At 38.0% G+C, this 16649-nt stretch overlaps 1 protein-coding gene across 5 annotated transcripts; it reads left to right on the top strand.

The window, feature by feature from the left end:
- The first annotated feature begins 22 nt into the window (after positions 1-22).
- Positions 23-12690, top strand: LOC133659343 (uncharacterized). 5 transcript variants are annotated; one of them, XM_062062103.1, is made up of 6 exons: positions 23-146; positions 500-601; positions 678-732; positions 2581-2724; positions 2913-3027; positions 12278-12690. In XM_062062103.1, exons 2-6 carry the CDS (start codon positions 515-517, stop codon positions 12309-12311), a joined length of 435 nt encoding a protein of 144 aa, XP_061918087.1. In that variant the 5' UTR covers positions 23-146; positions 500-514; the 3' UTR covers positions 12312-12690. The 5 variants fall into 4 exon arrangements, with proteins under 5 accessions (XP_061918087.1, XP_061918086.1, XP_061918083.1 ...); XM_062062102.1 differs by lacking the exon at positions 12278-12690 and adding an exon at positions 4306-5582; XM_062062099.1 differs by lacking the exon at positions 12278-12690 and having other exon boundaries at positions 2913-5582.
- The last annotated feature ends 3959 nt before the right edge of the window (positions 12691-16649 follow it).

Here is a 16649-nt window from a genome sequence, read left to right as displayed (position 1 = left end):
CACACTCCATTACAGTAGGTGGCGGTAATGCACACCACAAGGTTGCTTGCCAACCGCCACAAAAAAACAAAAGAAGAAGAAGAACATGATGTGACTTGTTTTCGTTTGGAAGAAACAATTCAGCATCGAAGGACTAACGACTGAAAGTAAGTAATACCATTTATTGATTTTGTTTTGGTATTTAAATTACTTTAACACACACGAGTTATTATTTATCAAACTAATGTAGCGTCACTGTGTAACGAAAATATAGCTATACATGCCGCATTCAACGGCGCAACCACCTTGCTAGAAGCTACTTACCAAGGCATCGCAAGTGATAAGATACACTTTATACATCCCATATTGAAATAACAATGATAGAAATAAATGTACAGAGAACATTAGAAGTGGAACAATATAAATTACTGAACATACACTGCTTCAACATAATATAAAGTTTTACATTTACAAGAAGTTCCACTGTGTATTCCAGCAACCTTTGTCTGTATTTACATAGTATTGGTGTGTCAAAATGACAAAACGAAAACCTGGAAAACGATGGAGAAGAACTGGTAAAGAAGTCGACTCAAATAAACAATCAAGAAGGACTGTACAATTGGTGAGTAGACTGGCTAAGTGGTGGTGCATTAAACTGGCAGCAGATATATGTGATACTTTATTTTTTCTTCCTGCAGTCATCCCGTCCTGCAGCCACCAATGTGAATGTGGAGACTGATGAGCAATGTCTAAGTAAGTTATATGTATATGAATGTTCTTTGTTTATGTTAATTAGTTCTTATTGAGATTTACAGACCAGATAGATGGATAAAAAGCTGTCCACAGTTTGTCAGGAACAAGCATGGAAATATTGCTTTCTTTTACCCTGATTACAGTAGCACGTATGAAGAATGAAACTTGAAATATGAGTTTTCTCAGCATGTGTAATTAATCTTCTTTGAACCTTTCATCTTCAAGTTAAGGCTGGTAGGTAACATCAAGGCATGATTAGGGATGTAACAATATCAAAATGTCATGGTATGATATCGTCACAGTGTTAAAGCCACAGTAAGATATTGTTACAAAAATGTCAAAGTGTGTTAAATGAAGTGGCAGGAATGTTTAGGATAAACACACTTACTGTAATTGAACACAAACATAATGTTCATATGTTGTAGTTCTATTTATTATTATAAACAGGTATTTTAAGTGCAAAGGAATGGCGCAAAATGATCCAGAATTTCAAGTAACACACAAAGACAAACAAAATCCAAAACTTTCAAATAAGTGTCTTTTAAACTGACATAAACAGTAAACATCCAGTGTAACAAATGTAAAACAACAATTTTTATTCTGCCAAGAAAATATATTGTGTCTCTGGTAAGGTTTTTTTTAATACAACTTGGTATGATTGAGGGTATGATTACTTTTTGAGCACATTCAACAATACTGCGATGATAATGCAAACAATGATAATTGTGGTCACAGTAACGGTGATATGACATTTTGATATTGTTACATCACTGCTGTTTAGTTTAGTGTCTTTAAACTTTTAACTTCCTAAGAAACTGTCCTTTGCAGTGGACATGTTTATATTAGTTTGTAGAATACTGATTCTTAAGAGTTAACTAATAATTTGACTTTTAATCATGTAAATACCTCACAAATGGATATTTTCCCTTGCTTTCGTCTTGGTTTCACATCAACGATATCTTCCAAGTAACGGTTCTAACATATAACTCATTCTAATATATTACTCATATTCTCTAACTTATTGTAGACATCGTGGTGTGTAGTGTGGGCAAATTTCTTATATTGTGCATGTCCGCGTTCCTACCGGGTGCATTTCCTCTGGTGAGCTGCAACGGCTCTGGGTCAACTTGGAAATGGTCGGGATAAATGTGGCATGCTTTACATTGCAGTATGCAGACTTTATTTTAATTTAATCTAACACGGCAGTTATAGGCACAGAAATATTTCACAGCAACAATTCCTCGGATCTACGAAGCACAAACATTCCCGTCACTCCTGCACACTTCCTCTTTTTCGCCCCTATATAATGTCCCCTGTTTGATCTTTGTTGTCCCACACTGCGCGGGTTATCATGGGAGATCTAGTTTACTTCTCAGATCAGCCCACTTAATATTGTCAGAAAAAAACACACTGACGGGAGTTCTCGTTTGATAGCGTCACACATCACGGCATTATTGTGAGAATTTTTAAACCAAAATAACGCAATATTTACAATAATGTTGCATCCCTCGTCAAGATCCTTTCTCATAGGTTTGGTTTGCTGCTGTGTATTTACTAATCATTGGCATTGTTTATTACTGAAGTTCCACACTTTCTTTTTATAGTGCGTGTTGTATTGTGATGAGTTACATTTAATACTGTGGATTATGTGTTACCATAAACACAGAAGACATGTAAACATGAACTACAATGCGATCAAGATGTGGGAAAAAAGTAAATGCATTCCATTAGTTGGATTTGTATAATGTGTTCAATTTATGTCAACTTGCTTCTTGTTTAACATGTTTTCTTCTTTTCTTTTAATTATTTTAATCTTTAGAGTTTTTTGGTTCCTCTTCTTTGTGTCAGGAGGTAGCAGCAGGGGAACACTGCAGGTTGCAGTGCCTCCTGAAGGAGCCCAAAACACTGCTCTTCAAATGGAACACATCCAACCTCCAGGTGTCCATGCAGGATGTACCACTCTGGAACATCAAGCCTCTCCCTACCTGCCAGGTACACCCACCGTCTTCTGTGTCTGACTAATGTTTTGTTGTGAATTTTGTCACGAAGCAAATCCTGCTAAAATATGACAAACTTTTGAGTGTAAGAATGTGAGCAATATGCTGAGATGTTATACGTTTCGCCTTGTGACAAAATGTTCTAAAAAACCTTTAATGATTTTTATTCTATTTTAATTTCAGCACAAGAAAATATTTCTACTTTTGACTCTATCAAAGACAATGGAAAACCATTTTCCAGATCAGCCCTCATAGATCCTCCTGATGGCCTAACAACTGAACTACATGTCGATGCTGAGTATGATCCATCTCAATCATTTGAGGAATCACTCCCTGATATGGGGGATTGGATGTACAATGACGGACATACGTTTAATGAAGGATTTATAGATAGTTTGAGTGAGGTGTGTGCAGAAGAGTCAAATTTCAAGGACACAACAGACAAACCAATATATGACAATGCATCAGTAACCGTGGCAGAGTGCCTTCTGATCATCATGGGTTATGTAAACTGTCATAAAGTCACTGATAAGGCCCTAAGCGATTTGCTGAAAATGTTCAAGTTGCTTTGTCCCGATAGTCTGAATACAGACTGCTTAAAGTGTGCAGAAGTTCAAAAACTTTTTTTTATCCCGCTCTGCATCATCGCCTATTTTATTACATAAATACTGCAGTAATTGTTTTGGGCCGTTAGAAAGTAAACAAATAAAATGCCTGTCTTGTGGGGCCAGTGTGTCAGAAGAAAGATCCTCATCCTTTATAGAGGTTCCAATTAAGGCTCAAATAAGGTCATTGTTCCTCAAGCCAGGTTTTCAGGAGAAGCTTAACTTTAGATTAAGCAGAAAGAAGGCAGATGCTAACAACATTGAAGATATATATGATGCAGAAGTTTACAAACAGCTTGTCGATAGCGGTGGTCCTCTTAGTGACCCTAAAAACATCTCACTTACTTGGAACACCGATGGGGTACCTATTTTCAAATCATCCAAGTTTTCAGTGTGGCCTTTTTATTGTATCATCAATGAATTGAGCTTCATGGAACGCACACAAAGAGAGAATATATTTGCTGGACTTTGGTATGGGGATTCAAAACCATCCATGGTTACATTTTTGAGACCACTAAGTGACACACTGAGTAAGCTTGCAGACGATGGAATTATTGTGCAACCTGCAGAGTTGACATCGGAACCTTTTGTGTGTAAAGTGCTCACCATTGCTGGAACATGCGACTTGCCTGCTAAAGCATTAGTCCTTAATTCAGTGCAATACAATGGGAAATTTGGATGTCATAAATGCAAACAGCCAGGAAAGACTGTGAAAACCGGGGAAAGAGGACACGCCCATGTATTTCCATTCCAACATAGAGATCCAAAGGGGCCACTGCGCACCAATGAAAAGTTTGTACTGGATATGAAAATCGCAAATGAAACCAAAACCATTGTCAAAGGGGTAAAGGGTCCCTGTTGCCTGAGCAAACTTAAAATGTATAACCTTATCAAAGGCACTGCCGTAGATTACATGCACTCAGTCCTCCTCGGAGTAATGCGCCTTTTGATGGTGTTGTGGTTTTCTACAGAGTTTTCTCGTCAGCCCTTCAGCATGGCAAAGAATACCAAAGAAATTGACAGGCGATTTCAGGAAGTCTGTCCTCCATCCTCAACTAGATATCCTCGATCAGTGGCATCTCACAGAATGTTTTTTAAAGCATCAGAATACCGGGATATTTTGCTGTTCTATGGACCAGTTATCTTCCGTGGAATTCTTGCAACAATGTACTACAACCACTTCCTCCTACTAAGTGAAGCCATTTTCATTTTGTTGATGGAATCTATATCGGTTGAACAAATCCATCATGCTGAAAAACTATTGTGGAATTTTTGTTCTCAAATGGCTACACTCTATGGTGAGCGGTACGAAACTGCAAATGTACAACTTCTCGTGCACCTGGCAGACAGTGTCAGGGACCTTGGTCCATTATGGACTCATTCATGTTTCCACTTTGAAGACAAAAATGGATATTTGTTAAGGCTCATACATGGTACTCAAAATATACCTATGCAGATGGTAAATGCAGTCAAACTTGTGCAGTCTATTCCTGTTATTTCACAAACTATTAAACCAGGGAATGTCATAGCTGAATTTTACAGACATATGACTAAAGATGATAGTTTCTGTCAGGAAAACAAAGATTTGTCTAGGATTAAACTATATGGAGCATCTAGTGAACGTCTATTGGACACAGTTCACCTCTCTGCATTGCAAATACATGCTGGTCACTGCATCAATTCTGGAACAGTAAGCATCTTTCACAGGGCACAAGTTAAGAGAAATTATCTCACATCAAAACACTATGGTAAAGGTAATAGAAGAAACAATTTTACAGGTTTTTTTTTCAAATGACGGACAAACAAAGTATGGACAGATTGATTTCTTCTTTACCATAGCACAATCATGTGCCAAATGGGCCCTCATTCGTGAATTTAAACATGCAGGTTTTTCTTTGCTGCAAGATAATGTAACAAATGGTACATGCAGTCATGTTATTCCCCTATTGGAAACCTCTGCCAGTACAGTAGTATCCTTGGATGACATATTGGGTAAAGTTGTTTTCCTTGACTTCACATCTATGCCTGGCATTGTTTTTGCAGTTCATTTCCCAAACACACTTGAAAAGTTTTAACTAATTAAGAACTGAACTGGCCTAAGAAGCCACAAATCAAATATTTGATCATTGTTATAAATGCTCTGAAAATACACACCGTTGTGATGTTGCCGTGGATGCTGTAAAAGTCTGTAAATATGTACTGTATATGGAGTATCATTGTTGATTACGTTTTAGCATTGTCTGTAATATTTCAGTGGCCAATGTATTAAATTTACTTGTTAAATAAAACCACGGTCTTTTTTTTAATGAATATTTAGGCCTACTACGCTACTGTATTTTAATATTAGTCCTTATCATGGTGGTTGGAGAGCCAAATGTTTTCTGAAGTGGTACTTTGTGAAAAGAGTTTGAGAACCACTGCTCTAGAAAGTTCACAAATGTTAAAAGGTCTTAAAAAGTGTCTTGTGATCATATCAGTATTGTTTGGGTTCAGTTTTAAATCTCACAATTGTAGTCACTGAGTTACTGTACATGGCGTGTGTATAAGAAATCAACAAATTAAGTAGAACATTATGTAAATAAACCATATAGATTACAGGCCATATATCCATATCGCCTGAATTAATTATTTTCTCCAAATGTTGGCATGAGATAAACTGGAGTATGATTGAGGTATAATTAAATTGTGCCAATTAAAATTGATTTTTAATTAATTTTTCCCAAGATAGAAAAGAGGCATATCTGACAACTCAAATGGTGAGCAGTGAGAGACAAAACCAAGTATATCTCTCACTGAGACATCATTGAGACATATTGAAACCAATACTCATCAATTTTGTTTTTGCCGAAATAGAAAAGAGACATCCGAGAACTCAAACAGTGAGTAGTGAGAAACAAAACCATGTATATCTCTCACTGAGACATAATTGAGACATATTGGAGACCAGCTCAATCATCTCTCATTTTGGTCTTAGTCGAAATCGGGAGAAGAGATAACTGTTAGACAACTTTGAGATCTCTCACAGTGCTCACTGTGAGCCTTATTTCTCAGGAGATACATCTGAGAAGAATGAGAAAACTACTTTGGTCTCGATTAGTGCTCTTTTATGTCTAGGAGATGTATATAAGACATACATGAGATCTCATCTTCAATTTTGCTTTGCTATGGGTAAGACAGGCTGAGAACTCTGCTCTTTGAAAATTTTAAGCGGCATGCAAAAAAAAAATAATTAATGAAGTGTACATGGTTTGCACACAGAGATATATTTGGCACAATGTAAAGGTTCGTAAACTAAAAAGGTCACAAATACAGGCGTTCATAAATTGAGGTTCCACTGTTTTTTAATTGAGTAAAGTAATTAGTTTCCTCATTGGCCTTTACTCATATACAGTTCAAATTTGTATTCCTGCACAAAACTGCTTCCATTATTCACTACTGCGAAAGGAGCACTATTATCTAAGACCGTGTTTTTCAACCTTTTCTGAGCCAAGGCACATTTTTTTCATTGAAAAAATCTCGAGGCACACCACCAGCAGAAAACATTGAAAAATTAAACTCAGCAGCCGATTTTGACAATAAACAGTTCTCGCAATTGTTGGACATGAATTCAAACCATAACCAAACATGCATCACTATAGCTCTTGTCTCAAAGTAGGTGTACTGTCACCACCTGTCACATCACGCCGTGACTTTTTAGAGTTTTTCTGTGTGTAGTGTTTTAGTTCTTGTCTTGCGCTCCTATTTTGTTGATTGTCATGTCATGTACGGATGTACTTTGTGGACGCCGTCTGCTGCTCCACACCCTGTAAGTCTTTGCTGTCGTCCAGCATTGTTTTTGTTTACTTAGCAGCCAGTTCAGTTTTAGCTTCGTTTTGCATAGCCATCCCTAAGCTTCAATGCATTTTCTTAGCGGCACTTGCCTTTTGTTCCCGACATCTACAAAGCAATTAGCTACCTGCTGCCACCTACTTATATGGAAGCGTATTACACGGTTACTCTGCCGAGCTCCAGACAGCACAGACACTCAACAACGGCTCATTTGCGGATTATAATTACTGGTTTGCAAAACATATTTTTAACCCGATTGGGTGAATTTACATAATCTCCCACATTACACCAGACAATATCTCACGGTACACTAGTGTGCCGCGGCACAGTGGTTGAAAAAAAACTGCTCTAAGAGACACGCATTATTTCCACCCTCACTCAAATCTACCACACAGTTTGTCCCAGGTGCCATATGCACATGCACGCTATTAATTTGAAATCAAGTTGGTGACCCTTTGAAGCGAGAGCGCTACCTCCAGCCCATGAAGGGAGGCGGTACAGTGTTTTTTGCCCATGGAGCACAATCTTCCGCGACTGTTTACCGTACTATTTTTGAAAGACATATTTGTGCGACTAATGGTGCTGTAGCGCCGCGGTGTCAAAACAGCCCAAAGGAATGCTCGCCTGTGTAGTTGTTTCTGATTACTGAACAGGTCATTTATACATGCATACTCAGCAGCACGTTCCATAGCCACCCTTTTTTTTTTTTCCCCCACTTCTTCAGCCTTGCTCGCTGTTTAAAGCGGCTTTCCGCTGTTTGCTATGCAACACACGCCGGCTCTCCTTCCGGGCATCATCAGTAGAAGCTGAAGTCTGATGAGCAAAAGCGAGCAAGAGGGTGAGAGAGAGGGAGAGAGAGCGAGAGAGCAATAAAATGAAAGAGGAAAAATTATTCACACAGTGTACCAGAAGAAGGCACATCATTTCCCACAGCTGTCCATGTTTTGACCACTGAGTTTTGATTTGATTAGTCGCAGCTCAAAAGCAACAGCTCCTTGCCCCCGCCTCCAACCGGCCAATCTGGCCATCCCCTGCAAAGAACATCAGCCGCAAAACTTTCAATATACTCCTTGGCTGGTAAACAACATGCTTCATGTACCTTTTTAAAAGCCCACCGCAGCAAGCTTTTTAGGCAGCACCTAAAATGAGGACTCTTTTATCCCTCCATCTCTCCAATATATAACTCCTCCAAGGAAATACAGCCAGTTGATTTGGTGTTCCTTCGCCAAGCCTTTAATTACATACTAAGTCATGCCTGGCACAGAAATCTCATCTCCTCCTGCTTGGCGTTTGGCTGCTCTGCAGTGGATTGAAGACTGAGCATGCTCTGCTGGGCCCAGTGTGGACATGGCTCCTAATGGCCTGGGTGAAGTCTGCCCCCCCCCCCCCCCCCCCCCCCACGTTGTGCACATCTCCCCAAACTCTTCCAGAACGTTTGTGCTCGTTTGTGCCGCTGCTGTGTTTAAGTTATTAACATATGTTTTTTTACTGTATTTTACGGTGACACTATTAATGTCAAAATCGTCCCAAATGTATCCCTATCGTTTGTGCTATAGATATACCTTTATTGGTCAGAGTTATGAACGTTTTGTGATTCTTCTCCTTCTCAAAATCTCCCCAGACCAATCCCTAATGTTGTTGGTCCGTTTGTGCTGCAGACGTTTTGTTAGTGCCGTAACGGTATTTAAGTTATTAACAATTTATGTTTTGTTTATCTTATTGATGTGTATTTAATGTGTTATTAATCATAACTAGAAACTAGGGTTGTACGGTATACCGGTATTAGTATATTACCACGATACTAATGAATCATATTCGGTTTTGGATGATACCCAAATGTGTGGTATCATCCAAAACTAGAGATAAATGCTTTAAAATGTAATATCGGAAATTATCGGTATCGTTTTTTTTTATTATCGGTATCTTTTTTTTTTTTTTAAATTAAATCAACATAAAAAACACAAGATACACTTACAATTAGTGCACCAACCCAAAAAACCTCCCTCCCCCATTCACACTCATTCACACAAAAGGGTTGTTTCTTTCTGTTATTAATATTCTGGTTCCAACATTATATATCAACATATATCAATACAGTCTGCAAGGGATACAGTCCGTAAGCACACATGATTGTGCGTGCTGCTGGTCCACTAATAGTACTAACCTTTAACAGTTAATTTTACTCATTTTCATTAATTACTAGTTTCTATGTAACTGTTTTTATATTGTTTTACTTTCTATTTTATTCAAGAAAATGTTTGTAATTTATTTATCTTATTTTATTATTTTTTTTAAAAAGGACCTTATCTTCACCATACCTGGTTGTCCAAATTAGGCATAATAATGTGTTAGTTCCACGACTGTATATATCTGTATAGGTTGATATCGGTATCGGTAATTAAGAGTTGGACAATATCGGAATATCGGATATCGGCAAAAAGCCATTATCGAACATCCCTATCCAAAACTAATGTAAAGTATCAAACAGAAGAATAAATTATATTATAATTTATTCTTCTGTTTGATACTGTTTGATTACATTTAAACATAAGTGTAGATAGAACATGTTAAAAGAGAAATTAAGCAGATATTAACAGTAAATAAACAATTAGATTAATAATCAATGTTTTTTCTCCTATAGAAAAATTAATTAAAGCAAAAAAAAATATTTTTTTCATCTTTTTCCATTTTCACACATCTCTGAAAGAGGTCCAGGGAGCCACTAGGGCGGCGATAAAGAGCCGCATGCGGCTCTGGGGCCATGGGTTGCTGACACCCGGTCTAACTATTAGAATTTTTCAGTCATTAATGTTTTTTGATTCACCCTCCCATATACCTTCTCAAAATCTCCCCAAACTTGTTCCAATCGTTTGTGCTGCAAACATGTTCTAGTTATGAATGAATAATAACACGTTAATTACACATTTATAACATAAAAAAAACATAAAACGTTAACTTAAAAAACGTAACGGCACAAATGCAGCACGATTGATTGGGTCCAGTTTGGGGAGATTTGGACCAGGTGGTTCACAGGTCTCCTAATGGCGTGCCTCGTGAACCCTGATGGGAGGAGGTCAGTCCAATGTTGTGGATGCAGCACAGATTCCTCACAAGTGTGATGACATACTAAACTAATAAAAGGGAGTCAGTCTTGTAAATCCCACTCATGCCATTCCTAAATTAAAGGGGAATTAGAGCACGGAATATATTGCTCTCCACCGAAAAACAATCCCTTCCCTCTTTGTGATCTTATTAGAGAAGTCTCTTCCACGCAAAGTTAGTGTGCTGCCAGTCTTTTCAAGGCCTAAATCCCAGCAAAGCCTGTAATAATCTGTCATCTGAGGGAGATGTCCCCTCAGACAAGGGCCTCCTAATCCTCAGAGATCAATAGGCGACTGGCTGGGCCGGCTCCTCGCTCCCCAGAGCACCACTGTACACCCAGCGTCAGTCGCTTCCTTTATGTTTGCTCCCCCGCCGGCCACCAATCACTTTCTCAAAGACTCAGCGCGCCATCACAAGCTTAATGAGTGGGATAATAGAGGGATATTAACGTCGATATCCCACCTTTTGGGATGTGGGTCAGCGAGAGAGGCGCCACAAGGTCCTTTTATGGAATCAAGACGTTCCAATTACGCTGCATGCTTCAACACACACCTGCACACTGGGCCACTTGACAGCATTCAGACATTGACGCCGCATTCACAATTGCGGTTACTCTGGTCTGCGACAAAAAAAAAAAAAAAAAGTGAGGACATAATTGGAAAGCTTTACATGACATAACGCAAATAGAATGAATCCCCACATTTCGCCATTGAGCAGGCGCGACTTTGCATATAAACACATTTTAGACTAGGGTTGTACGGTATACAGGTATTGGTATGGTACCTCGATACTAATGAATCATATTCAGTACGATACCACCTCTGAAAAGTACCGGTCCACCATCACCCCTGTCGCTGTCACGTCGTGTCATTGCTGGTTTACGAGCAAACGAGCATGTTCGGCAGCGCACAGTCACGGAGTACTTACAAGCAGACACAGTGTGGAGACAGAAAAGGGAGAACGGACGCATTTTGGCCTAAAAACTAACGATAAAGGGGAAGTTATAACACTAAAAGGCCCTCAGGAACAGGTGCTTTAAGACATGGCTAGCCAGCTAGCGGTTGAAGTCCAGTCCCAAACGGCAGTGTTTTAGCTACTTCTAAATCACTAATCATTGCCTCCGTGGCGACAAATAAAGTAAGTTTCTTACAAGTATCATCCCTGCAGGACGAGGAATAGCCAAACATGCTTCACTACACACCGTAGCTCACCGGCGTCAAAATGTAAACAAACGCCATTGGTGGATCTACACCTGACATCCACTGTAATGATACCAAGTACGGGACCGTATCTAGTCGATACTACTATGATTACGTCAATATTTTTTGGCATCACAACATCTTATTTCGTTTTTTTTTTAAATATATAGTATGTTTATAAACTCAGGAAATATGTCCCTGGACACATGAGGACTTTGAATATGACCAATGCATGATCCTGTAACGACTTGGTATCGGATTGACACCCAAATTTGTGGCATCATCCAAAACTAATGTAAAGCATCCAAACAGAAGAATAAATGATTGTTAAATTTGAACAGATGTGTAGATAGAACAGATATTAACAGTAAATGAACAAGTAGATTAATAATTAATTTTCTACCACTTGTCCTTAATAATGTAGACAAAATAATAGAATGGAAAATGACACAATATGTTACTGCATGTCAGCAGACTAAATTAAGAGCCTGTGTTTGCTTACTTACTACTAAAACACAAGTTGTCTAGTATGTTCACTATTTTATTTAAGGACAAACTTGCGATAAGAAACATAGTTTTAATGCACCCTAAGATTTTTTGTTAAAATAAAGCCAATATTGCAAATTTTTGTGGTCCTCTTTATTTACAAAAGTATCAAAGTACCAAAGTATCAAAATAATACCACGATATTGGTATCGGGACAGCACTATTTTTGTCACACCTGGGTGAAGTCTTGTCTGGGTTTCGTCTGGTTTCATGTTGTCTTGTCATTTACTGTTTTATTTTGAAAGGTTAACTCTCCCTCTCGTTTCAGGTCACTTGCCCTTCCTCCCGTTTCACTGGTCTGATGTCTCTCCTGATTGCCTGATTGTGCCCACCTGTGTCACCCTCCCTCATGTGTATAAATGTCTCATCCTCCTCTTGTCTTGTGCCAGAGTATATCGTCTCGTCACGTACCGCCAGCCTTCGTCCACAGTCTCGAACCAAGTTGCTAAGTATTGCCTCGCCTTATTTATTGATTTCTTTGTTTCCTCTGAGAAAGAGTGATTTTCGTTTGCTAAAGTTTTTGGTCAAGTTTTTTGTGTGTTATTTCATAGTGCCTTGCCTTCCTTTATTCCTCCTCTTGGAGCGCTTTAGTTTGTAGTTATCTCAGCTCTTTATAGCGTACTTTCTGTTTATAGTTTCTTGTCTCCTCTGCATGAGTGATTTACCTTTTTGTAGCTAATCATAGATTGTTGGTTTTTTTTTGTTATTAAATTTGTGTGTAATTTTGCTATTGCCTTTTTCCTCCCTATGGAGTGATTTTCCGTTTATGGCCTTATGCCTATGTCTTTTGTTACTCTAATGTATCAAAGCTAGATTCTGTAGCCGCTTTGTTTTAATAACTCTGTTCAAAGAGATTTCAAAGAAAACTGTTTAAATAAAACCTGTGTCAATTGTCCCCCTCCTCACCTGAGTGCTCATTCTCGCCAAGGCATAACAATTTTAAACTGAGATGTATTGTTCTCTCCAAAAATACAGTGTTTTTCTCATTCATTCAAAGTCAGAAATCCTTCACAATTATGTGATAGTAAAGCTGCATGTAATATAGAGGAAAGGAAATGACAAGTATATAAATAAATCACTACGTTTCCATGCACTAAAATTAGTCTGATTTCTCAAATAGTGAATTTTTTGTACTTTAACACCTACGTGAGATGTTCAAGTGTCCATGGACTGTCTCTAATGCAAAAATTGGTCATATGCCAAGTCATATGTGCTATTTCCTTTTGGGGCGGTTAAATAGATTCCTTTTTCGGTAGATCTATGTATGACGTCAACCTAGCCATCTGCGGATCCTTACAACTTGTTTTAACTGATGTTTGCTGTCATATCTGCACAGATTACACATATTACGTCTCTAATGGTTATGTTGATGTTAAATAGCAGACAGCATAAATAAATGATCTCAGATTGCGCTACGAACATGACGTTACTACCAAGAAAGTATCGGGGCGGATGCAGGTCTGATCCAAAGAAAGACCGATGGAAGAGTTTTTTCGAAGGAATTTTCAGAAGATAATCATGGAAACAAAACTTTTGAATGCCTTAAAGGAGCAATTTGTAAGAATTCCATGTCGAGTCATCATTAAATGGCCCTTATATGTCAAAAGGCATTATTAATCATGTTATTTTCGAATACCTCTAACTGACAACAGTAGTTCATTTCAAAATTAGATTTACAGCCCTGAAATCTTGTAATTGTTTTCATTTCGATGTCCCGCCCAGATTATCCTGCCCAGATTATTACATATGGCTCCTTTAAAGTTAATCCAAAAGCCCCTGTAGATTGACAGAAGGAGTTTTAAATCCGAAAGAAAAGACTGTTCGTTTCCCGACTGATATCCAGAGAAAGGTTGCTATTGTTCTGGACTATTTTGCCCGTTGTTGGCTTGTACAAATACAGTGTGAGGAGGTTTGTGCAAGCTTTATTATTTGCCTTTAATTTACCTGCTTCATTATCTTTCACGTCATTCGTATATCTTTATGGAGCACAAATTAAACCAGCATTCTACATTTCCTTGGCTACCTTCTTAAATAAATCTCAGTTTCTTTTTTTCTACCATCAATGCACTTCAAAATATTTAGTTATTTTAGTTTGTGAAGCAAATGAACAATCTCCTCTTCATTACAATCGTTGGTTTGTTTTTCTTGAATGGTATCAGCTTCTGGGTTGTATCCCGCTCGTTGATACTAAGGGTCTTCTCCGGTTTCACTACACACTGTAGGAGGACTCAACAGCTTACAGTCACTGCTAACAGCAAGTTCCTGAATGTAAACAAAAGGTTGGGTCTACACAGATATCGAGTGTAACGATATCCAGTACAAGTGCTGTATCGAGTCGATAATACAATCATTACATCAAGATTTTTTATTCCCACAAAGTCTTTTTTCCTTTTTTATGTTCATAAACCCAGGAAACCATCATTGGACACAGGAGAACTTTAAGTATGACCAACGTATGACCCTTTAAATACTTGGTATTGGATCGATAACTGAATATTTGGTATCACCCAAAACTTAAGTAAAGTATCAAAAAATAGAAGAATAAGTTCTTATAACATTTTAACACAATTGTAGATGAAAATGTTAGAACAGAAAATAAACAGATATTAACAGTACCGTATTTTTCGGACTTAAAATCCTTTCATTTTCTCAAAACTCGACAGTGCACCTGATAACCTAATGTACGGAATGATTTTGGTTGTGCTTACCGAACGCGAAGCTATTTTATTTGGGACATGGTGAAATGATAAATATGACCAGTAAATGGCAGCCACACATAAGAGATATGTGTAGACTGCAATATGTGGCAGTCACACGTGTAGACTGCAATATGACTCAAGTAAACAACACCGACATTTTACATGTTCCATTGAAAGTATAGAACATTACACACGGCGCTCAAAAATGTATCAAAATGTTTTGATACGACTTTGGTAAGCTACAAAGCCGCACCGCTTGATGGATTGTACTGTGCTTCAACATACGAGTATTATTATGATGTGTGTATAAGGTAAGAACTATTATTATCCGACTTAAACAAGTTGAAAAACTTATTCGGGTGTTACCATTTAGTGGTCAATTGTACGGAATATGTACTTCACTGTGCAACCTACTAATAAAAGTCTCAATCAAACAATCTGGCGCTTTGTTTCGCGATATTATTCAAAAGCAACTTTTCTTACCTCCTGGTACGTGCTGATCTGTATTTGAGATCTGCATAAGTCCTGAAAATGTGCGCGCTTCCGCCTTTGTAGTCCGTGGCGACACCGTAGTCAATAAGCTTCTTCTTTTCCTCTATCTTGTTATGTGACATTTATCCTCCACTGTTGCCATTTCTAATATAAAATAGTGCAAAGTTCTTACTTATATACAGTATGTCAGTGAACTCGCCATGAAAGCGCTAAAACATACCGGTGTAGTGAGTTGATATTATTCATCCAAATAACTTTAATTATTAGAGTTTTTTTTGCGGGACACATTTCCGGTGTTGTTATTGCACTAATGAGCCACGGATGAGGAGATGCTGCTCCGTTATTGGTTGAAGTAAAGTCTGAATGTCATTAAAACAGTTAGCTCCATCTTTTGACACTTCTTCCACTCCCGTCCTTGCACGCTACACCGCGACAACAGAGATCACGGGGAGTAGACGCTGCCGAAAGTGAGTTACGTAAATAAGACCACCCACAAAACGGCGCATTCTGAAGCGACTGTCAGAAAGCAGCTTGAAGATGATCCGTAAAACATCATCCATGCAACATTTTGACCAAAGAACCACCATTACATGTTGTGTACAAGGAAGTGTTTTACATTTAGAAAACAATCATACTAATATGCCTACATTAATGCGCCCTATAATCCGGGGCGCCTTTTGTAAGAAAATAGACCTGAATAGACCTGCTCATCGGCAGTGCGCCTTTTAATCTGATGCGCCCTATGGTCCAGAAAATACGGTAAATGAATTCATAATAATCATATTTTTGACAGAATGGGAAAATGACACAATATGTTACTGCATACGTCACCAGCCAAATTAGGAGCCTTTGTAACCTGTTTGCTTACTTACTAAAAGAGAAGTTGTCTTGTATGTTTATCATCTTATTTAATGCCAAAATTTCCTTTTTGGTCGCAATAAGAAACATATGTTTATTGAATCATAAGATTTTTTTTAATTAAAATGTCAACAGTGAACAACTAAATCAACAGTGGTTGAAAACGAATCAGACATGCACGCACAATTAGATTATTCACTTGTTTTTTTGTTTGTTTTGTTGTTTTTTTTATTTTTTCGTCCATGGTCTGTGCTTATGGTATGCTTGTAATGTGTAATGTCTTGAATGTATTCATCTGTATCATGACCTGTTGGATGTTTACTGTATTAACCTGCCTTAGGACAACGGATGAACATGAGCTATTGTGCTAACTCCGGCATATTTACATTGTTGCTCTATGTTGATGAATATGCATTGTCCTAATTCAAATAAAAAACAAATAAATAAAATAAAGACAATAATGCAATTTTTTGCGATGCCCTTTATTTATTTATTATCGAAATTGTCATGTCTGTGTGATCATGTTTCGTTTTAGTTATGTTCGGTTTTGTTTTTGGACTATTTGTGCACTCTTGTTTTGTCACCATGACG

This window comes from Entelurus aequoreus, linkage group LG10 (genome assembly GCF_033978785.1).
Source record: "Entelurus aequoreus isolate RoL-2023_Sb linkage group LG10, RoL_Eaeq_v1.1, whole genome shotgun sequence".
Classification (NCBI taxonomy): Eukaryota; Metazoa; Chordata; class Actinopteri; order Syngnathiformes; family Syngnathidae; genus Entelurus; species Entelurus aequoreus.
The sequence above is the reverse complement of the archived record's forward strand: the minus strand, read 5'-3'. Positions and strand labels throughout refer to the sequence as shown.